This window comes from Jatropha curcas, chromosome 11, assembly GCF_041381405.1.
Source record: "Jatropha curcas cultivar XTBG-Jc1 chromosome 11, XTBG_Jcur_1.0, whole genome shotgun sequence".
NCBI lineage: Eukaryota > Viridiplantae > Streptophyta > Magnoliopsida > Malpighiales > Euphorbiaceae > Jatropha > Jatropha curcas.
This window is the reverse complement of record NC_143161.1, coordinates 3,406,756-3,428,907: the sequence shown is the minus strand read 5'-3', so window position 1 is coordinate 3,428,907 and position 22,152 is coordinate 3,406,756. Positions and strand designations below refer to the sequence as shown.

The 22,152-nt window shown below is 35.0% G+C and overlaps 4 protein-coding genes across 11 annotated transcripts; 1 reads left to right on the top strand and 3 right to left on the bottom strand.

Annotated features, from left to right (window-relative positions):
• Positions 1 to 434: 434 nt before the first annotated feature.
• On the bottom strand, positions 435 to 9,354 carry LOC105634010 (RNA-binding KH domain-containing protein). Of its 3 annotated transcripts, none has more exons than XM_012216745.4 (8): positions 9,201 to 9,354; positions 7,969 to 8,585; positions 6,071 to 6,565; positions 5,386 to 5,625; positions 5,032 to 5,298; positions 4,610 to 4,668; positions 4,422 to 4,518; positions 435 to 3,811 (listed from the first exon to the last, which is right to left on the bottom strand). In XM_012216745.4, exons 2-8 carry the CDS (start codon positions 8,554 to 8,556, stop codon positions 3,680 to 3,682), a joined length of 1,878 nt encoding a protein of 625 aa, XP_012072135.1. In that variant the 5' UTR covers positions 8,557 to 8,585; positions 9,201 to 9,354; the 3' UTR covers positions 435 to 3,679. The 3 variants fall into 3 exon arrangements, 2 of the variants coding, with proteins under 2 accessions (XP_012072135.1, XP_012072134.1); XM_012216744.4 differs by having other exon boundaries at positions 7,969 to 8,679; positions 9,201 to 9,353; XR_005177664.2 differs by lacking the exon at positions 4,610 to 4,668 and having other exon boundaries at positions 3,670 to 3,811; positions 7,969 to 8,679; positions 9,201 to 9,353.
• Positions 9,355 to 9,864: 510 nt separating this feature from the next.
• LOC105634009 (Small nuclear ribonucleoprotein family protein) lies at positions 9,865 to 12,339 on the top strand. Of its 5 annotated transcripts, none has more exons than XM_089716765.1 (3): positions 9,871 to 10,021; positions 10,497 to 10,798; positions 11,801 to 12,339. In XM_089716765.1, the coding sequence occupies exon 3, from the start codon at positions 11,804 to 11,806 to the stop codon at positions 12,155 to 12,157; it is 354 nt and encodes a 117-aa protein (XP_089572891.1). In that variant the 5' UTR covers positions 9,871 to 10,021; positions 10,497 to 10,798; positions 11,801 to 11,803; the 3' UTR covers positions 12,158 to 12,339. The 5 variants fall into 5 exon arrangements, with proteins under 5 accessions (XP_012072133.1, XP_089572890.1, XP_089572891.1 ...); XM_012216739.4 differs by having other exon boundaries at positions 11,739 to 12,339; XM_012216738.4 differs by having other exon boundaries at positions 9,895 to 10,021; positions 10,500 to 10,798; positions 11,739 to 12,339.
• Positions 12,340 to 12,658: 319 nt separating this feature from the next.
• On the bottom strand, positions 12,659 to 17,137 carry LOC105634008 (vacuolar fusion protein CCZ1 homolog B). 2 transcript variants are annotated; one of them, XM_012216736.4, is made up of 10 exons: positions 16,906 to 17,137; positions 16,710 to 16,803; positions 16,372 to 16,555; positions 16,227 to 16,265; positions 16,002 to 16,111; positions 15,341 to 15,436; positions 14,694 to 15,152; positions 13,802 to 13,957; positions 13,214 to 13,443; positions 12,659 to 13,105 (listed from the first exon to the last, which is right to left on the bottom strand). In XM_012216736.4, the coding sequence occupies exons 1-10, from the start codon at positions 17,085 to 17,087 to the stop codon at positions 13,075 to 13,077; spliced, it is 1,581 nt and encodes a 526-aa protein (XP_012072126.1). In that variant the 5' UTR covers positions 17,088 to 17,137; the 3' UTR covers positions 12,659 to 13,074. The 2 variants fall into 2 exon arrangements, with proteins under 2 accessions (XP_012072126.1, XP_012072127.1); XM_012216737.3 differs by lacking the exon at positions 16,227 to 16,265 and having other exon boundaries at positions 16,906 to 17,136.
• A 470-nt stretch (positions 17,138 to 17,607) lies between these two features.
• Positions 17,608 to 21,228, bottom strand: DEG5 (DEGP protease 5). The gene is made up of 8 exons (XM_012216735.4): positions 20,534 to 21,228; positions 20,255 to 20,404; positions 19,954 to 20,016; positions 19,729 to 19,818; positions 19,108 to 19,230; positions 18,677 to 18,764; positions 18,293 to 18,367; positions 17,608 to 18,007 (listed from the first exon to the last, which is right to left on the bottom strand). The coding sequence occupies exons 1-8, from the start codon at positions 20,795 to 20,797 to the stop codon at positions 17,901 to 17,903; spliced, it is 960 nt and encodes a 319-aa protein (XP_012072125.1). The 5' UTR covers positions 20,798 to 21,228; the 3' UTR covers positions 17,608 to 17,900.
• Between the last annotated feature and the right edge of the window lie 924 nt (positions 21,229 to 22,152).

The window sequence follows — 22,152 nt, the reverse complement described above, 5'->3', positions numbered from 1 at the left end:
TTGACTAGAGAAATAGACATTCCACCAATTGCACATTGGAAAGCTTAAGCCGAAACGGCAAATGTTTTGCAAACTACACCGCCAAAATTGTAAATCATGGAAAGCATTTTGTTTAGTTGCAAATTTTCTTTCTATATGAATCCTACGGCAAGTAATCTGAAAATTGACAACATCTACTCAGCTTCTTACAGAAACAGAGTAAATCAGATAAGCTTCATCAACAAATCAAGCCAATTCCGCCATTTAAAAAGTAGCTAAGCATTTTAAAAGATGCAATAACTTTAGTGCACACAAGAATTACAATATAGTACGCGAACCATGAATACAGAAAAAATGAGGAAAACATTTGTTACAGAAAAAATAAGGAAAACAAGCACATATACTAGTGCACATACAAATACACAAAGGAGAAAAGATAGCCATATACAATATCATTTGACAAAAGGTTCCCCCTCTTCATTATGCTTAATTCAAAAGTTAAGCAAGTTCTCTAGTTACAACAACAGGTCTTTACAACAATATACAGTACTGTCTATAGCAACTGAAAAAAATAAAAAAAGTACAAAACTAAGAGAATACATAAATTGCTTTCTTCTCATCTAAACAGCTACCATATCTCATTGACCTCCATTAAAACTGTACAGGGACGCAAAAAAACTATTGTATCTATCAAATGCTAACACAATTGGTCAAGAAGTGCCCTGTGCAATTAAAAGGAAGGGGCACAATGAAGGAAATTTTTGCATGTCAGTAGACAGAGAGCAAAGAAAGTGGGAAATCTTGCTTATCATAGCAGACTATGTTATCACAATCTGACAAGGCAAGAAAGAAGCTAACCCTATAAAATAAAACTCTTCATTCTAAAAACAAAGCTTGATATCCAGTCAAAACCACCACAAAGTGACTCAGCATAGTACAGAACTGTCAACTGTAAAGGTACTCTACCATTAAAACTTTGTCAAGTTCAAAAGCTTGCACTTTAGGATCGACCTCTAAGATTTTAAGAAGAATGCCGCTATATAAGAAATTAATATGAAATCCTGATTGGAGGGGCAGCACCTAAAAAGTTGAGCTTTACCTACAGATTTTCAATGCAAGCGTACTAGGACAAGATCACTTGGTTGTCAAATATAGCAAAAGGAAGGAGCTTAAGGGGAGGGAAGGCTGTTCAGACAAAAATGCCTAGTGGATCAACATCGATAAAATTATAATAAACAACATTGCCAGAACATGGCAATCTGAACTTCGCAAATTGCTTTGCAGTTCATTGTCACAAGCTAGAATTATTTGGGATCACAATGAAATACTAGGATTGAATCCCAAACCAGGCAATCCCGCTTGCGCATAAGGAGCATCGTATACCAAGTGAGATTAGGAACCATTCTTGTGAAAGTCCAGTATCAATAATCCTCAAATAGACACAAAGAAAATGGAAAAGTGACAAATATTCAGTGAGAACCACATAGTAACATGTGACTGACACTGAGTTGCAGCTCCCAGAAAAGACATACAGGAAAACAAGATCAACTGCCGTTGAATGAAAATTAAGCAACTATCACCAACTACCTTTTACATTTAGATTGTGTTATATAGATATCTAATAACCATAAAACTCTGCATGAATTTTCAATCTTAACAAAGCATTTTCATTTTCCCAATTTATCCTAACCTTTTGATATTGGTAACCATTTTGGCCAATTTAGTGAGAACTGGATTTTATTTTTAAAGCTCACTTAGCTGTCTTGGTGGGCAAAAATATAGTTTAAATTGCTTTCAGATGTTGATAAGACAAAATACTATTTCTTAAACTATTTCCTTCCTAAAAAAGTTAATATTTTTATTTACCAATTATTAGAACAGTTTTACATAGATATCTTTTAAAAGAAAACATAAATTAGTTAGTTTCAAATTTAATAGTAGGGATAAAAAATAAATTGATTCCTGAGTTGTAGTCAAATTAATAAATGAGGACCTCTATTTTCAAAAACTAACTATGAAATCATTAACTTATGATTCCATTAACACATTGGTCCTTTCATTCAAAATAGTCTCTTTTAAATGTCAATTGATTAAGAAATTAGTCTCTAAATTATAGTCAAATTAACTATGAAGTCCCTAACTTATGACTTTTGTTAAGGTTTCATTATGATTTTCGTTAATACTTTGGTCCCTTTTTTTTGGACAGAAGGACCAAAGTGTTAATAAAATCATAATTTAAAGATCTCGTAGTTAGTTTTTAGAAATAGAGGTCCACATGTGTTAATTTGACTATAACTTAGGGATTTTATTATTTGCCCTTAATAGTACGCAAAATAATATTTTGCAAATTGAGATAGATATGAAGGATTTACAGAGATTTCATTTTCTCTAACTAAATTGGCCAAAATTGTTATCAATGCCATAAAGGCAGGCTAAAATGACAATTAAAAGAATATGCTGAAGTTGAAAACAAAATGCAAATATTTGGGTTCTTTTGTCACAAGGCCTTATATATTTTATGGACATAAAGAACGCTGTAGAAAGAAGATTCACTATAAAAAGGAACCAGTAATACTTTTTCAGAAGAGCCCTTCATCAACAACTAAATAGTGCATTGAAAATAATGCAAGAAACAGAAAGTGTACGAACCAAAGTTGTAATAGATGGAACTAGAATTGGAGGGAGGCCCAGAACGAAGTGAAAATAGAGTGGGAGCCATTAGATGGGAAGCTTATTTAATTATGCCCTTACAAGTCATCTAGAAAAGATGCTCATAACATGAGTTATCATCGCTACTAACGGTCAACTAAATTTAAGATGCAGCAAACTCAGCAGTCAACAGAAACAGCAACTAATCGTTACAGAAGAAATAGGTGAGCCAAAGAGTAAACAAGAAGTACATCATGTGATTTGTATGGAATAATAAAAGTTTTCAAGACAAAAAAGATATTTGAGCCTTCACAGAAGGATATTGAACAAATAATTCGCAAAAATATATATTGAGGATACTAAGAGATATCCTGGAGCTGGATGGTGGCGCAATTTAACTGCCCTCTGAAACATTCTCTTTATAAATCAGAAAAAAGAAAAAGACAAGACTCTAAACTAAGAGGAGAATTAAGAAAGTTGAGCTCCTAAGAGTCATATCTACTTTATTTGAAGAGGAACTGATAGCCTTTAGTAAGCTACATTAGAAATGCAAAAACCAGGAAAATATAAAGTAGAGATTCAACATCAAATATACAGCATTTTGAATTGCTGGGAGAGATCTTCCAACAAGCAGAGTGCACGAGATTGTATCGCCAGAAAAACAACACACATTCATAGAGTTTGGCAATATGGTCACTGAAAACATTTTCTGACGTGAGTATAAAATTAGAGAATAAACAATAACGGAAATAGGATGGGCCTCATACTAGTTAGTGATAAGACCTGATAAAACAAAAGAAGGGAATGAAAGAACCTAAAAAGTTCTAAGATCCGCAGATCAGGGAATAGATCAAGCAACAATGGCGGTAAATCTCCCACATGATCTTGATTGGCAGCGTTATGTAAGAAACAGGAGGACTTCAGTTGTGGAAGCCTAGTAAATGAAGCCCCTTCCAGACGAAACCTAAATAAACTAAGGACAAATTGCCGAAGAAAATTTTCCAAGATTTTTAACCATTCACCTTCAAATATCAAGAAGTGTTCGCAACACTTAGGTGGCCATTATAAATGCCTGGATCAAGTTTTCAGCTGCACGCTTCTGCTCTGGTGTGCCAGATATATGAGCAATACGATCACCCCTAGCAGATTTGGCATCAGATATCTCGATCATTGCCCCTGATATCTGAAAACAAAACAAGCATAAGATGTAATTTAACTCACATCGGAAAAAAATTAAGATCAAATATGAGGAAAATAAATAACCCTTGCGCGCGCGCGCGCGCACACACGCATAAAATTTCTGAAAATGGCTGTAGCATAAGTTCAAATGCTTTTATGGTATTCTGGAATGACAATATGCATAAATTAGCATGGCCAACTGGTATACAAATTCAATATAGTGGAACCAAAATGCAATACAAGTGAAAGTGACAATTACTAACAACTTAAGTGTGGACAAAAGCAAACAAAGGCAGTAGCAATACACATGTAGATTGCGGGGATTTATGATCTCAACCCCCATGTACAGTAATTCACGGTCACAAGCACTTAATCAGCTTCATCTTTCATCTCTTGCATGAGTAGGAATCTTGTCCAACAGACTTTGCTTTAAGAAACCCAGTAGATATACTTGTGCTCAGTCATACCAGATTATACTAAGAAAAGAAAGATCCTGTGTGAATACTGTTTTTTGCATCTTTTTTTCCACAATGAATGCAATTTTTACTAAAATCCCCAAAAGTTTACATGTTTGCATCTGTGCATCCAGGGAATGAGCAAAGGTATGAACACACCTTCCGGATGTTGGCTATATTAGCCCCTCCTTTGCCCAAAACTTTACCCACTGCATTAGCAGGCACCAAGATCTCTAACGTTGAGGGTTGAGGCAACCTGCACAAGCACATAGAAACAGCTTGAATTGAAGGTATAGAACCAAGGGTAACAGGCTTATCTCAAGAATTCACGAACAAAATGTACTAACCCTCCATACAGCTTAGATGATGAATATGAGGACATTGAACCATAACCGTTTTCCCCCATCTAAACAAAAATAAATAAAGAATGAATACTAACAGAAGCAAGAAGACATTAAATCAGAAACTCACAAGGAAAAAAAAATTCCAATGGAGCAGCAACCATCATCAAATTTTGATTAAAGCAAAGAAGCATGAAAAGAAGAAGAGGAAATAAAAACTTTAACAGAAATGTGCACATAAGAAAAATAGCAGGAGAACTCAATAAAATATGATATATCAAGTAAAACACGCAAACGAAAAGAGACATCCTTCATCAATTGACTTGAACAGAACTCCTGATGCCTATATGAAGGCTATAAACTAAAATAGTAAATTATCATAAAGAAGAAACTAGTGGGGGACAAAATTTGCCCAAGTAGGCTCATACCGCCAAAGATCCATATCCATAAAGGCTGTTTGTTGAAAGCAGGCCCAAGCCACTTCCAGTTTCAGCCCTCTGGTCATAAGCCAGTGGAGCAACTGGTGGAACAGAAGGCAATAGAGATGGCATAGGAATACCAGCGCCACCTGAATATAGAGAATCAGCACCTGCTGAAGGATTACGGCCATTATCTTTCTCTTTCAATATATCATCTCTGAGTCTCAAAACAATCTGGACTAGTGCATCTCTCACATTACCAACTTCTCCTAATACCTACAGAGGTACAAAGTCAGCGCAAGCCAAATCTAGATATGACATAAACTTATAGAATAAAGTCTTGGATAAGTTCATAAACCAGACCTCAACAAGTTCATCATTGGAATCAGCACACTTGGGCTTCTCGCCTTTTGATATGCGCACATCTGCTCTGGTTCTCTTCCGAATTTCATTTACAATTGAACCACTTTTCCCAATAATGCACCCAATAACTTTAGAGGGAACAAGGAGTCTGATGCTAATGGTGTCATCATCTTCATCATTAATCTTCCCTTGGAGTAGTAAAACAGCTTCAACTGCCATGGATTTCAAATCGTCGGGTGACTGCCACAATGGTAGAAACATTAGATGACCAACACTCAACGTATTCTATGAGAACATTTCAGTTTATGAGCAGAACACCAATTGGTATCAGATTTCTTTTTATAAGGATCAATATTCTCACCAAAATATTTGAACTAGAACATATAGGAGAAGTAAAAACGCTCGCATCCAATCTATGAAATAAGTTTTAAGAAATAACTGCACTAAGTATTGCTATGAAACTAACAAATATTTGATGCAGCTTGGAAGTGAGATGCTTTATTTCATACATCTTTTGTATTGAGATGCTTCTTCGAAACAGTATATTAACAAGGAAACTTTGATATAATCAGGTTCCTTCTCCACATAGTTTGACTGTTCACAAAAATTCAAAAAAGAAAAAAGAAAAAAAGAAGAGGAAAAACAACTGTGGAAACTGGAAAACAAAAAAAGAAAAGAATTGCACCTCTGTTGCGGTAACTGTAATGATGCACTCATCACGGTCAGCCTTGGTATCATCGACCTCAACACGAGCTCCACTAGCCTGCCTTATGCTTTTAATAGTGCCCCCTCCCTTGCCAATTACTCGCCCAATCTTGTCAAAGGGGCACAACACTCGTATTATTAACTCCTCAGATCTCAAGTCACTGCCAAAGCTAGGTACTACAGGGAGGGTGGATGAATATACAGGCCATGAATTCCTCGTATCCCCATAACCCTGAAGTTCAGGCATATGTGTTGAACTTAAAATTGGCGGAACAGATCTAGGAGGGGCAATTTGATCTGCGTTTGGATATAATCCACCTGGTGGATAAATAGAAACATCCGAGGGTATAATAATGCTTGGAGGAGCTTCTGGCACAGTTGTCTCAAGAGGAATTTCTTCTTTAGGGTTGAATTTATACATAATTGCAGAAACTGCAAACAATGCTCTCTTCACAGATTCTGATTCACCAGTTATCTATTCACATGGGAAAGAAAAAAAAATCTCTTAAGCACCAAGGAAGAGCTCATAATGAAGCGTATGGGAATGCCTCAAGAGTTCTGGAGAAAATGAGGCCCACAATACCAATATTAAATTTCATCATAGAAATGTGTGTGCGCGCGCGCACACACATATAGATAGAGAGAGAGATAGAGCACAATTAAGGTTGTGGAGGCAACTCTGTAACAAACTATGATATCATTTACAAGAAATGGAACTGAACTGACAATTAAGCACCAAAACCAATCGTCTGAAAGTCATGACTTTTGAGAGAGGTAATCTTAATGTATCACTCATATGTCCAGTATCCAATCAGTGTGAGAATTGTGACTTCAGTGTGCTTTATTTTATGAAGCTTCTTATTTCTTTCCCTTTTTCTTTTTGTTTAGTTTGAACAAAAGTTAGAACAAGTTACATAACATTTATGTAACTTAAAGAATGAATATTAAACACACCAATTATATTGGAGAAAGTAAGTCAACAATTAAGCAACTATTAACAACCGTGCCAAAAGGGTCTAACTTTCGAGAAAGCATAGCGACTCAATATTCTACACATGCATGTGCTATTAAGAGGATTTAGGCTTTTGATCTCATCATGCCATGTTTAATTGTTGAGAGAGCACAGAGAAGTAATATATACCCAGATGCAAACAATCAAAAGAACTTTAGGACTTGTGACCTCATCATCCTACCAGGTTCAAAGAATTGATGAGCAGTTGAGTTCATCTAAGTATATTGAGATGTCATAACAAAGGTCAAGTATGTTGATTTGAGGTCTTTTTTCCAAATGAAATACAGGTTCAGCTGTTAAACTCTCATATTATAAATAAATATCAAAAGGCAGACTGATGTTGCACGGAAACTTTCTTTGGCTGCCGTTCCCTCGTTTCTGAAACATTTACTGCACACAAACATTTGGAAACTCCTCGGAAACATTTAGTGGCCATTTCCGTAAATTGGGTAATTTGGAAACATGTTTCCCCCATCAAAAACAGAAAACTCTTGGAAACTCGATTCTTAATGAAAATAAATACATACATAAAAGCGAATTCACACAACATCTATTTTTTATGGGTATGGAACTTGTAAACGTATTCTTTTTTCTTTTGGATATAATTAAATGTTGAGTAATAATTAATTATTTATGTATTTATAATTAAATTTCTTGTCGAACAATGGTTTATAATAATTTTTTTTTATATTTATAAATATACCCTATATTTTTCACATTTAGGAGTTTTCCCACGTTTCCGTTTCCTATATTTCCTATATTTTTAAAAATACCGTTTCCAGATAGACTTTTCCAAAATGCACTAAAGTCTATATAAGAAAACCTTAAACGTAAAATGGAAAGAAATTAATGTTCTACATACTAACCAGAATAAAGTTGTCAAAGTCCAGAGCACACGAGTGAGTCGGGTCGGAGGCATCCTTGGCAGTAACTTTAATATTTGTCCTCGTCTTACTTCTCAATTTCTTTATTTTCATCCCAGCCTTACCAATGATATTTGCAGACTGGCTAGACGGGACAAGAATTTGGCACTCCTCCTTATCTTTCCGTTTCTTGTCAGAATCTACAACAGATGCAACTGCGTTTGAAATTGCAGCATGAACTCTAAGAAGAGCGTCCTGGGCAGAGCATAACGGCTCATGGTCATTGAATTCTTCGTCAACCTCCACATCTTCTTTCGTTTTGACATAGCAATAGATTGTTATGACCCTATCCTTCGCGCCAGGAAATGGGTCCACAACCTTAACCTTTGCCCTTGTCTCTTGTCTTATTGAATTTATGACTTTCCCATTTTTGCCAATTACACTTCCTATAACCTCATCTGGACATAGTATTCTATAAACAACCAGTTCATCGCTGCCCCTTTCATCCTTCTCATTTATCCGTCTCTTCTGATTCTTACTGTCGCTATCGTGTTCTCTATGCGAACGGAACCTCTTCCCACTCTCGCCCATTTTTTCACATACCAATTACCAATTGCCTCCTGAGAACAGAAAACAAGTCTCAACTGAAGCAAAAGATAAAGTCGAACAATTCAAGTGCCAATATGTTATCCTGATCTTTTATACAAACGGCAACTGCAAGCATCAAAAAGATTCAGATAAACATTAAAAATACAATTCTAATATGTTTAGCTATATTATAGGCCCACTCTGAGAGTAAAGAACTTATTTTCCTGGCCTCAAATCACAAGAATTATATCTGGAAAATTCTCTAAGCAATTTAACAGATACAAAATAGCCACAATATATACAAAGAAAAAAGGGTTAAGAGCCAATACAGAGAAAATAATATAAAATATTGAGACGATATTGAACCATTATTTATAACAATGAATTAAAACAAAACCAGCACAGTCAAATAAAAGTTAAATTGCTCTTTTCAGCTAAATTCAAGCCAAAAAGTTCATATTGGCCCTTGAATGCCATCACAATCTGGCATATAAATTAATAGGGCAAAAAGAAAATCATAACAGCGAAAAAGGTTTGGCAGTAAAATAGAGTATACAAAAACCATAAACACGGGAAAAACGAAACACAAAACAAAGGAATTGAATCAAACTGAAATTGTTGATTAGCTAATGTGAAAAAGTCCTTACCAGAAAAAAACGATGAAAGAAAAACCCTAAACAGATGAGAGAGATGGCTTGTTGGCTTATGCGTAATAGCCTTGTGGCCTTGTAGCCTTTGCTTGGATTCGCACTCCCACTCCAAAGTCAAGTCGCGTATTTTTTTAAGGTTAGTTACAGCTTTTAATCGACTATCCGCCGGTAATTTTTTTTTTTTTTTTTCACTTTATTGTTTCTTAATAAGAAATTAGTAAAAACATTTTATTAGGTGAGGCAACATGTTCAACAAGTTGGGCTTTAGATGAATTAGGGTTAAGTTTTTTACGACAACAAAGGTGAGTTTAGATGATTCTAACGGTAGGTTTCATGTTTATTATATTTTAATATAAATTTTGACTGGATTTTTAATTAGAATGTAAATTTTACAAAGGTTTGATATTGAAATATTTGAGATTAAATTCAATTTACGGTGAAATTGTTATAAGTCGGTGATATTGTTACAAGCCGCAAGCAAATATTGACGTATCGGGTATGATTTAACCTAAAAAGGTTCTGTCGTTCAGGTCGTTGGACTTATACTCCATTGTAAAAGTCTATCGAAATGCAATTGTCGTTTCATTAAAAATCAAAGCTCCACAAAAGAAAACATTTCCACGTAACCACGAACGACAGGGAGACTTTTACCGTCGTTTATAGACGAAAGGAAAAGTTTCTCTGAAATCTCGTCTTCTTAAAAAGGTTTCAATAAATAAAAGCCCCGTCGAGAAACAGTTCTCTTCGTATGAAGTAGCTCGATCTATCCGCTCAAATCGAAGAAACTTTTGTGCTCATTCAATTCAATCGTTGAAGAGGTACTATTCATCTCCTCTTATCAAGAATCGCAATTTCTTTTATTTGCTTTTGGGAACTTTTTCTTTATTTTAAATTCACATACTACACAAGTTCGATTGCTGAGAAAAAGAAGTAAATCAATATATGAAAGGAAATCGAAAGTACTGTAGTGGGTTTTTGAAGAAAGAGTTATTGGTTTAACTAAGGGACAGAGGAGAGGAGTGTTTGCTTATGAATGGATGTGGGTTTTCATGTGGATTGCATTATGGATGAGTATACTGCATAACCATCTTGTTTTGTGTTTGTGGATCTTGTAAATGAATTTAGTCATGGGTTTATTATCCCAAAAGGGGAGATGTTAAGGAGGGCAGTGAGCAGTGTTAAGGAAGAGATTAGGATTAATGTAACATGTGATTGTTGGGGAATGAGATGGCCCTTTCTATATGTTTGTTTCAACAATATAAGTATTGTTTTTTTTTTTATTTTTTGGCCCAGAAGGGGAGGAAGAAAAGCAAACCTATGCGAGGTGAGTTGGTGATGTAAACAATCTGATGTTCTCCTAGGAAACAGGGAAGGATGCGATAGGAGAAATGATAGAAATAATGAAAAGAGTTTAACTTGATCGATACTAAGGAGAGAAAAGAAATTGATAGCTACTGGAAGTTAGTTTCTATGAACGGGATTTGAAGGCAAAAACTGTTGAAATTTTCAGCAAAGAGGAAGTAGATATACAAGAAATAGAAACTATGGATTGTGGGGGTTGGTTCCTCCTAGCTCTCTACCAACCATAGTATCAGGTGAACTTGCTTTATAATGAATGAAGCTATTTGTAAGCTTGTATGCTACTTGCCGGTCCTTTGCTTAAGGTTACTTCAACGAATTACTTAAATACTAAATAAAAACTGAAAAATCCAGGAAAATGTGAATAACTCAAATTGTAAACAAAATTCTTCAAGCCTTATAGACTGAACTGTAATACTGTGAACTTGTTGATCAACTCATAGGAAGTGGTCTGCTAAAAGTCAAGCGAAAGCTGCTTAAGAGGTTGCCAGAGATAACTAGCCAAGTTACTCATGCGTTTATCATATTGTTGTTTCTGGTGCCTGATGCAAAACTCATTTTTGCCTATTTTGGATGGCTAGAAACTCTTCTTGGCTTTTGTTTTTACAGCAGAAATGTGTTATTTATCCATTTAATGCCTTTGTGATTAGGTAGTTGATTTTGATTAATAGGAAAAGAACAAACTACAAAGGGTGATACTTGAGATAAATGCATTTTTAACTCGTTATATATGATGGAGATAACTATGATGAGAAAAAAAAAAAAAAAAGAAAAAATTTTGGAAGAACGAAAACCTAACTGAAAAATAGTTGTTAACCAAACCAATGGGTTTGCTTTTTAATTTTATCATTTGAAAATTCAGTAGTTGACTTACTGAACACAATATGGTTCTATTGCACGCTATTTTATCAAATAATATATGCTAGATCAACTTGGCTGCTGTTGTATTCTCATGAACTGGGTTTTTTTATTTTTTGGTTATCCTCGGTTTTCAATCCATGTCCATACTTCATGTGCAAGTTTAGACATTTTACACAACTCATACAGCATATCTAGATTTTTCCATATGTTCTTTACTGCCCTCTTTCCTTTTTCTGTGCATAACCGCATCCATGTATAAAACCTCCATCAAGTTGCAATTTTGGTTTTTTCTCATTTATTTCCCTAATATATTAGATCTGAAGATCAACTGAGACTCTTCTCCCTCTCTTTTTTTCATTAACAATGATCAATTCAAGCACATGGACATTGATATCGAACACATGATGGAATCCTCAACGCTGCCAGGGAGCTCAGATGGGTCTAACCCAAACAGCTCAAGTCTTGTATCTCGAGTGAGGAAGCTTCTGTTTCGCAGGATGCTGGTAGGAATTAAAGATGGGCGCTTTTTCTTGGGCATGTTTCATTGCATTGACAAGCAAGGGAACATCATTCTGCAAGATGCAGTAGAATATCGAAGCACCCGGCGGTCCTCTCCTTCGCCAATGGAACAGCGGTGCCTAGGCCTTATTCTTATCCCTTCCTCTTGCAGAACTTCATGTCATGTAGATTGCTCCATTGAAGAACAATTGTCACTGTTAAAGTTTCAGGAGTAGAGAGCAATTTTGGATTCCACACCTTTCTCCTTAAAACCAGTATGATTCCTGGTTTGTAGAACTAGCATACCTGCTAGAATTTAGATGCAGAGATTTGTCTTTCCTTTGGGAATTGTCTTGTATATGCACCATTCACGTGATTGCAATTAATGACTTGATAGTGGAACAATTTCAGCTTTAAATTTGTTTTCTTTTTCGAAGCATATGCATCTTGGGTATAATCTTCCTAGTCTTTAAATTGATACATCTTGGATACTTATAAAAAATTCAAATTTGTTGGTAGCTTTGAAATTTCCCAAGGAACAAACTCAACATACGTCCTTGTTTGGTTCTGGGAATCCGAGGAATTAAGTACATGAAAGCATTAAGAAAAATAAATTATATATAGTTCATTTTCATTGTTGCAATTGCCTATCAGAGTTATTTAACGTCAACTATTCGTAGTTATCGACTTCAACTTCACATAAAATTATCATGGCGGCAACAAGAAATAACAAACTGTTAACAATATAAATTGACTTCATTTTGTTTAAAGGATATGTTAACACATTAAATTAAAAAAGTTCATAGTAACAGAAGAAATGGAGAAAGAATACATGGATGGCCTGAACTCTCACCAAAAGGCCATGTCAACCTCAACAACCACCAATCGGAATGCTAACATGCCAGGATTGATCATTCAATTGAAAAACATATACAACAGAAACCAAGAAATTCGTTTGGAACTTGGTTTTACAAAAATCTACAGGATGCCTATATACATGGAAAGCGATCAAAGAAGAAAGAGATGATCATCAATGCACATACAAGTACCTAACCCAAGAATATGAGACCAGCAAAGTTTCTCTATTTCTCGTTGTTTTCTGCACAAGTTGCTTCTCTGATCCTGATTATATCAAAGGCAGAGCATTTGTCCCCTAATCCAACAAGAAAGTTCCCCCACAATACCTGTATATAACATCAGACGTAACAAATAAAATTTTCTAACATTCAGCAACTGGTAAAAATGATATGCATTTAATGATAATAATAATAATAATAAAAGAAATGATCTACCTGTTGCTGAACTTCTCGATAGCATCAGAGGCATAAAGAAGTGTCTCGTTGGCTTTTTCCAGAACCATGTAAAGCTCTTTCCCTCTGGTAGTACGAGCAATAACCCAAGCATTGTTGTTTGCTCTGATGCATATTTCCAAATCTTTCTCCTGATCTACACTATCCTGTTTCACTCTACTCTTTTCTAAATCTACCTCTTCTCTTAGTTTATTCATGGCAAGTAAAGATTCCTGCAACATGTGACAAAACAAACTCTTCAACAGACCAACAATAAGGCCCACAAAGGTCAATTTTAGAGTGAACTTGTTGCGAAAATGCATTAATCAATCAAGTGGATGAAAATGTCACTTTTCAAGTCAACAGTCACTAAATAAATTTAAGATGACTTTTCTGAACTTGCCATCCCTGTATTATTCACAATTTTGTTATGGACTTGTGCTTCAAATTCAAAATAATAGCAAAATTTCATATGTGTGCTTCAGTGTGAGGAAAAGAGTTATGCTGTCAAATCCACTAGAGGTAGGACATGCAGCAGAAAGTTAAACCAGAAAAGCATGTCTTCATTAAGCAAGATTGGAGGCTCTTTACCTTTGTAAGTGTCGTAACCTTTACAGGTGGAGAAGCCCTAGATACATTTCGATCATCATCAACCAGCAAGTAACGATACCCGCTGACATGATAGGCATTCTCACCACCCCATCCTTTTGATAGTTTCTCTTCAACTTTCAACATCTTAGTTGATGCCTAGTACAGTAGCAAAAAAGAAAAAAAAAATTGTTGATGAATGTATATTCAATATTCAATTTTCAAAAAGAAGATAGAATAAGAACATAAAGCAGAATATCTAAATAGCTTGATCATTATTGTGTACTTAACAAACAAAGTTTCAGTATGTGTTATTTATCTAATACTGGGTCAATGATGCAAGACTTTCTTTACTGTGCAACACCATGCTGATGTTCAAATCTCAGACAAGCAAGAACAATCAATGACCTATCCTCATCTATCACATTTCAAAGTTACCTTTAGGTTATTTATGCACAAATCTTTGCACATATAATGAGTGGACATAGGTAGAATCTAGATATTACTGGCTGAAATAAGAAACGCATATTACATTTATGTAGAGAGCTATTTTGAAAGACTAAAATTATTAGATAAAAGATTGTGAAATTTTCATACCGGTTCTATACAATGAAAACAACTAAAGCCCAACCATGTACCATAATGGAGTATCAAGGCTCTAAAGCAAAAGAACCATTTTATAAGGCCTGGTTATACGAGTCCTACAAGCTTTTTTTCGACAAACAAGGAAAAAAAAAAAAAAAAAAGAAGTTCATCTAGTTGAGGGAAAATTTTAGGATACTGCTTATAAATTACAATGAATAAGGCACGGTAAATGAAGAAATTTCAACAAATGAAAATTGACAAGAGAAGCTGAGAGGCAATGCACTACTAATCACCAAAGGTAGGTACTTACATTTTCAAGAACTTGCTGCTTCACCAGGGAAATACCTTGCTCCCCATTAAGAATGGAGGAAACAGGAATCAGAAGTATCAAGGTCAAGCTTTTATGCTGATAAGCACAGAGATACATCTGTTCCTCTGTCTGCCGAAGCCAAATGGTTGGGGTGGCTGAGCTTGAGCTAGCAATCTCTGTTCCCCAAATATTAGTGACAAGAAAACCATCCTTCTCTCTAGCCCACCTGCCAAGCTGTAAAGGTCTTTTAACATGGTAACTACCATCTTGGCCAACAGAGTTACCATGTGAATGATAAAAGTGTTCTAACACAGAGGCTGAGTGGACCACGGGAGACCCTGCAGCAATACGAGATGCAGAATTTCCTTTGCGTAAATATGACCAGGAACTTACTCCAGATGATAAAGCACGAGGAGTCAACCTTAAAACTGCATATGTAAATAAGTTTATGGTGTCATCCTGACAAATGCAACAAAAGTTAGAATTTGGCCCAACAAAGTCTTTTGGCAACATAATTATTAGAATTCACTTTAAAAAGTGCTATAAAAGCTTTGAGATTCAAATAAAATTTAGAAGTACAGGAAACTGCAAATCATGAAAAGTAGACATCTATCAAAATTAAAAGGTGTATGGAGAATGAAACATACAGGAGAAACTGTTGTGGAAACAAGCAGGTCCTGAAAGAAAATCAGTGAATAGCAAGGCGTGGTCCCAGCACAGGATTCTACGACCCTGACAAGTGACTGCCAAAAAAAAAAAATGTAATAGTTAAAATTAAAACACTTCTACTACTAACACGCCAACATGGCAACAGGTGCATCTTCGAAGTATTTTTCTCAAAACTGACACTGGTATCTTGTGTAGTATATAACAATCGAGTTTCAATCAAGTTACTTTCCTGTATGGTAATTATAATGTATAATGGCTAAATTACATTGATGGTCATCAAAGTTTGCATTTAGTTTCATTTAAGTCACATAACTTCAATTTGTTACTTTTTTTTTAGTCATCTAAACTTTGATTTTTGTTTCAATGAGAAGTCACCCACAAAAATTCAGTGACCATAAATACAAGTCTAGCACTAAAAATAAAATATTTTATTCAAAAAAAGATCTTATTTCCTCTTAATAAACTAATGAGACCTACTCATCAATTTAGTTAGGAAAAGAAAAAGAAATTCAAATATACCATTGGATATTGTAATTGTCTCACTCAATCTATGGCCTTATAGAGCTTATTCTGGAAAATTTTCAATGGAATTTGGCATTTCAAATGTGTATGAGCACTAAACATTTTATAAAGGCAGACCTGAACTTCAATTGCAGCTTCCCTCCCAATAGTCAACATCTGTACAGTTCCACGCTCCGTTAAACAGTCACGAAATGATGGTAATTGGATTTTCTTCCCAACGAGAAAATCTGTCCCAAAGATAAAAAGTTACATGTAAGGTACTACAAGATACAGCAACTTCAGCAATACTTTTGGTGGTTCAAATCCAATGGACGCGATTTGATACAGCAACTCCAGCATTACCCCAGCAGCAGTTTTCCAATGGAGACCACATTTGATATGCTGACAATTAGTGACTTACAATGAAATATTTTGAATCAAATACAGAAACTTTAATAATAGAGCAAGCAATACTAGTTGGGTAAAACAATGGAATAATTTATCTTACCACTTAGATAATCCATTATGAAAGGGTACAAATGAGATCGAATTAGTCCTCCACTTGGTTCTCTTTCAAGTATTGCTCTTATAGACCCATTAAACATCATGAAAAGAGAGTGAACTTGCTTGAGAACCTCTCTTAATGCATCGATCCGCCATATAACTTCTAGCCCCTTACTTTTCTCTACTACCTGCAGTAAAGAATAATTACCAACTAAACTAAGCAAATTTCACCAAAATTATATTGAAGAATCATTCCAAAATGACAATTTTGAACAAAACCCACTTCAGAAAAAATAAATTTGATAAAACCAAAGTTGATTTAAAAAGGAAGGAATATCATACCATCACCATCCAGATATCAGGCTCTGCCTCATAAAAAACATGAGAATGTCTTTCTGCTTCTATCACCTCACAAGCTGTTTCCGGAGAGAAGATTCTGCAAATAATTCATGTGATAACCTTAAACCAAATTAGGCAAAACCAATAATATCTGATCAAATTGATGGATTCCAAATACAAAACAAAATTGGGCATTCACCTTGTAAAGGTGATAAGTCCTTCGCTGAGGCCTATGACGGAAAGTTGGGTAGAGAAGGGCAAATCAGCTGGGAAGAAGAAGAGGATTTTGTCCAGTTCCTGCCCTTCAAGCTGACCTCTTCTTAAATCAAAAACGCAGAGTTGCATGCCTTCACTAGCAGTATTAGCGGAGGCCATAACCATATTTGAAATGAAAGAATGCTTGAGAATTTCAAGATTCCAATGGCTAAATGGCAATATTGCCTAATTGGGTTAGTCGGTGACATTTGTGAAAGAGAGGCAATAGGCTTTCAAGTATTAAGCCCATATTTTGTTGGGTTTCTATTATACTAGTCCTATGCATTGGGTTGGTCGTTGGCATGCTTGGACCTAGCCCATTTTTAGTTCTTTTCCTATCCCCTTAAAATTCATTTCTTTATTATATTTATTTTAAATAAAACCAAAATTTATAAAATGTAAATTTCATTTATTGAATGAAAAAAGGATGAAGGAAAGATGTTCAGACAATTGGTTTGTAATATTTGATGGGAGAGATTTGGAATGGAGCCTCCAACAACAAGAAGTAACAAGTCATGACATTATTGAATTCAAGTTATTTTATGTTTTTGCTCATTCTATGAAAAATAAGATTTTGTTTGGGGGAAACTTTTATCTATCATTTCCCTCCTGCACTATTTTCAACTTAGTAGATAGATCACCCAAGGGCCATAATATGTTTGTATCATTGCATTAAAATTATGATACACATCAAATATATAAAATCCATAACCTGCATAATATGGTACATTTCAAACCTACAAATGAAAAAAAAAAAAAAAAAAGGAAAATCCTTATCTACATGGTATAATTTTACATATAGAACATATCAATTCCAAAACCTACATACATAGAATACAAAACGGTAACGTTCATGTTATTGACATTGATAACTTCTTATCTATTGCTACAATAATTCCAGAGGTCTGATCTTAGCTTCACCAGGAGAACTAAAAATGTTCAAAACCTGTCGCTGTAAGGAGTTCCATACACAATAAGATAAGGTACAGTCCGCAGGACAGTATCAATTGGTATTGCAAAATTCACACCAGAGGATATTCCTGTTCCTGCAATGAATGCAAGTAAAAAATACATTTCAGAACTTCGAACTGGACCAGTTAGCTTCCAGTATTTTTCTTTTAATGTGCCAGTGGCAAGAACCAAATCCAAAAAAAGTTATAAATTATTAGAAAATGGCTTACCTTTAAGTAGTAAATCTAAGTCAGTGCAGACTTATTTTCCAAATTCAGGTGTGAGGGAACACACTAAGAATGATTGTTTCATAACATGTTTACTCAAAAGATAAAACTAAGACCTAAGAAATAAATGAAATGAAAAGCATCTCTCTTCACCTTTTCGAGTGAAAGTTGCCGTATTCACTCCAATAACATGTCCATACGAATCAATCAATGGACCACCTGAGTTCCCTGTATAAGTTTTAAGATAAAAGTTGAACGTAACCATATATGGATTTAATTAAATATTATTTTCCTAATGGCAGGTAAAAGCGTTACCATTCTTAAATAAAACTTAATTTAGTGATGGAAAGTTTAAACTGGAGTCAAAGAAAACAGTCTCGTATACTAAAAAGGCACTCCATAGAAATTATAAAGCAATCTACCTGTATTTTGAGCCTACTATCACTTCCATGAACAAAGCATTCAAAAAACATAAAATAGAATGAAATAAAATAAACTATTAATTTGTGTTGTCTAGAAAACATTTTAATATTTTACCTGCATTAATAGCTGCATCTGTTTGAATAGCTCCTCGAATGGCTCTTCCATTTGGTGAAGGTATTTCCCTGCCTAGGCCGCTGACCACCTGCATCATTTTGACCCATTATCCAAATCATCATGCTTGTGAACAATCACTGAATCACATACATCCTCTCTCCGTATGGAAAAACTTTATTTAAAAGATTCTAATTTTGATTCCAGCAACAGCATCTAGCTAGATAATATTACTTAAAACAATTTAGAGCAAAACGGACCCAGAGGAAAAAAGGAAAACTGTCACCTCAATAAACTCCAGACCATTCATTTAAAAATGTCGACTAAATAAACAAAAGGACCCTCGCAACGCAATTTGATACTCCATGCAAACACATAAATGGATATAGGCAATCATCCCAAAAAAGAACTTTTACATATTATTGAAGATTTACCCCTGTTGTAAGTGTGTTATCATATCCATAAGGATTCCCAATTGCAAAGCAGCTTTGACCAACACGTAAATCTTTAGATGTACCAAGAACAGCAGGCTTCAGTTCATGGCCCTCAACATCAACCTGCAGATGGAATCAGAGTAAGCATCTTCCAAAACCTGCTACATTGCAAATCCCAGTATGACTACAAGAATTCAAGCAGAAACCAGATAACCAAATGCATTCAAATGCATTTGCTAATATAAAATACTTAGCAATTCCAAACAGAAAGATTATAGTTTTGTTATAAATGCAGCAGCATGACCAGCAGAATTTGCGCCTCAGATACTTCTTGGATGAGCGTCTATCTGAAATCCTACTTGCCTAACTGCCTACTGTACTTGGAACAGCAAGGTACAACTTTTAACCAGTTTTAAAGGCAAAGAAAGATCTATAGATCATGCTTGAATGGAGATAACAAGGTCTGCATATAGGATATAACATATAGAACCTGCCCACAAATCACTGGGACAATTGTCTAGATACTGAACAACTAGGTCCCAACTAAGAGAGTGAATTTGAACTCTCCATGTATCAAAAATAAGTTTAAAATATTTTCAATGCACAAGTCCAACTGGATACCTTAAGAACAGCCAGATCATAAGCTGGATCAAAACCAATGATCTTGCCTTCCCTATACAAGCCATTGCCTCCAGCATCAACTAGAAAGACCTATGAAAGAGGAGACCAAGAATAAAATGCTGCTCAGGCGGATGACCAAAACCCAAGGAATACAGTTTGACCACTTGGAGTAACAAATTGAGATAAATAATCATTAAACACATGATAACTAAAAATGGACAAGACCTTACAACGCTGTAATCCGCTCTTATCCGTTGCCAATTTATCAACAACATGGTAGTTCGTTACCTGTCAAATATTGAAATATCTGAAAGAATCACTTGAGCTGAAAGAAAGAATTACAGTGAAGCAAGCAAAATCAAAATTCACTTGGATATGAGCAAGTGCGTCGACATTAATTAAAATTCTTAACAATTAGCAGATCTAATGAAGTTATCTGCTAATAGTTTATAAATGGTGATCACTTTTATAAATTCTACAATATAAATTTATAGACCTATAAGAAACAAAAGAAGGGAAAGCTTACAATGTGACCAAACTTATCCCAAATGAAGCCCGAACCTGTCCCCTCAACTTTGGCATTTTCATCCTCAGTAAACGCAACATCAAAGGACGAGCTTTCAGGGCTTTTAGCTAATTCAAGATCCTTAATGAAAACAACTGATGGTGAAGTTATCTGCAACAGTATGGGGAAAACAAGAATAAAATTTAGTCAAACATAAAAAAATAAATCAAGCAAGAAGCTTGACGGGTTATCAAATTAGAGCTATAGGCGAAAATTAAAATGTGATATAAAGAAAGAAACCTGGAAAAGATTAACAATTCTATGCTCTTCTTTCTCAAGTTCATCTTCTTGAGCAATAGCATAATTAAAAGAAAGTGGTTTTGAATGGAGATTTTGCAAATTGAGCAGAGAAGCCAATACCAAACTGGAACCAAAGGCTGCTGCTCTTCTCCTCGTAAGAATGAGAATTTTATTTGAGGAATCCTGAGAATTTGAAGAGGAAGAGGAGGTTCCCTTGAGTGAAAATGTAGAGGAAATGCCATGCAAAGAGCCTAACACCATCATGCTACTCTGTCTCTATTATGCAACTGACAAACCGTTCTGTGATCTTAAAAAACTGAAGATAAAAGCAGGGAACTGGACCTAGTTGGAAAGACCTGCTCTTTCTTGGGCTTAACCATACGGGTTTGATATCTTGGATCCATTTGAGACCCAATTTTTTTGTTTGCATACCCATTAGGTAGAAAGAAAGAAAGAAAATCCAAATTTGACTAAAATTAGGGCTCTCCCATTCCATCATTAGGTACGTGACTTGTCATAGTTTGCCGCCAAAACAGAAGTTGACTGCAGTTGAACAATCTCCGACAAAATAGAATTAGGGCTCTCCAATTGATCTGCTAATAGATGATCAGTGCATTTCTTGCCAAAATCGAATTCCCGGTTGATACTTTCTGAAATTTGATGAATCTGGCCTTTCGCGTTGGATTTTCCTTGTTTCGTCTCAGAACATGAAGGAAATTCGTCCCTTAACTCTCTGAAGGACAGAGGGAAAGTGTTCTTTTGTCGAGCTTTGTTTGTCAATGAAACGACAGTTGCTTTGTAGTTCGTTTTATACGAACAACGTGAACGACAGGTCAAGAGTTTTGTAGTTGGGTAAATTTGGGCTTTTGCATATTGGGGTTTGGTTTAGAAATATCCCTGCCTTCCTGGGCCGTTTATGTGGGTCTTGTTATGAAATAAGACCAACAACCCTAAACCTGGCCCAATAACAGTGTTATATATAATTTATTATTATTTATGATTCCCATGGAGTTTCTGTTGTGGTTTTTTTTTTTTTCCTTTATTTGGCTAGAAATTCGTACTTGTATGGAAGTTGAGCTCCAAGCTCTTATTAACTGTCTTTCATTAGCATGGGATATATATGGGACACAGATAGATAGTTTTTAATCTGATTTCTTAACGTCGGTCTCCTTTTGGCTTGTGATTGGATTGTTGTGCTTCAACATTGTTATAACCAGATTGCAGACAAGTTAGCCAATTAGCTGTGGATAGTGGTTGGACATATATTCTCACTCTTATCTTTTTTTTAGATACTCTATATACCATATACTGGGATGAAAAGTCTGATTTCGTAACGAATAAGGTCTTATTTGGCAACAACTTTAAACTGACTTTTATCGTTTTAATCAAATTAAAGCTTTATCTTTATTCATTATATTGTTTAGTAAGATAGCTTTTAGAAGTTGACGAGATTTTTATAAAATGTGTTTTGATCAAGTCAAAGCTCTTTATCTCTTCTAATTAAATTGTTAAGTAAATCTTAGAAGTTGATGAACTTTTATAAAACATTAAATATCTTAATGTTTTTATCGTTTTGAAAAAGTCAAAACTCTATCTCTATTAATTATGTTATTCGGTGA

Bases quoted from the DNA above. Each gene is read 5' to 3' on its own strand.
- LOC105634010 (XM_012216745.4), bottom strand. From the start codon at position 8,556: ATGGGCGAGAGTGGGAAGAGGTTCCGTTCGCATAGAGAACACGATAGC. The intron at 4,669-5,031 runs GTATGAGCCTAC...ATTTTTGTTTAG, and splicing joins ATGGATATGGATCTTTGGCG to ATGGGGGAAAACGGTTATGG. The intron at 4,519-4,609 runs GTTAGTACATTT...GTGCTTGTGCAG, and splicing joins TCATCTAAGCTGTATGGAGG to GTTGCCTCAACCCTCAACGT.
- LOC105634009 (XM_012216743.4), top strand. From the start codon at position 11,804: ATGGACATTGATATCGAACACATGATGGAATCCTCAACGCTGCCAGGG.
- LOC105634008 (XM_012216736.4), bottom strand. From the start codon at position 17,087: ATGGTTATGGCCTCCGCTAATACTGCTAGTGAAGGCATGCAACTCTGC. The intron at 15,153-15,340 runs GTATGTTTCATT...TGCATTTGTCAG, and splicing joins TTTCCACAACAGTTTCTCCT to GATGACACCATAAACTTATT. The intron at 13,106-13,213 runs GTAGATCATTTC...TGTTATATACAG, and splicing joins ATCGAGAAGTTCAGCAACAG to GTATTGTGGGGGAACTTTCT.
- DEG5 (XM_012216735.4), bottom strand. From the start codon at position 20,797: ATGATGGTGTTAGGCTCTTTGCATGGCATTTCCTCTACATTTTCACTC. The intron at 19,819-19,953 runs GTCTTGTCCATT...CCTCTTTCATAG, and splicing joins GCGGATTACAGCGTTGTAAG to GTCTTTCTAGTTGATGCTGG. The intron at 18,765-19,107 runs GTAAATCTTCAA...AAAATGATGCAG, and splicing joins ATAACACACTTACAACAGGG to GTGGTCAGCGGCCTAGGCAG.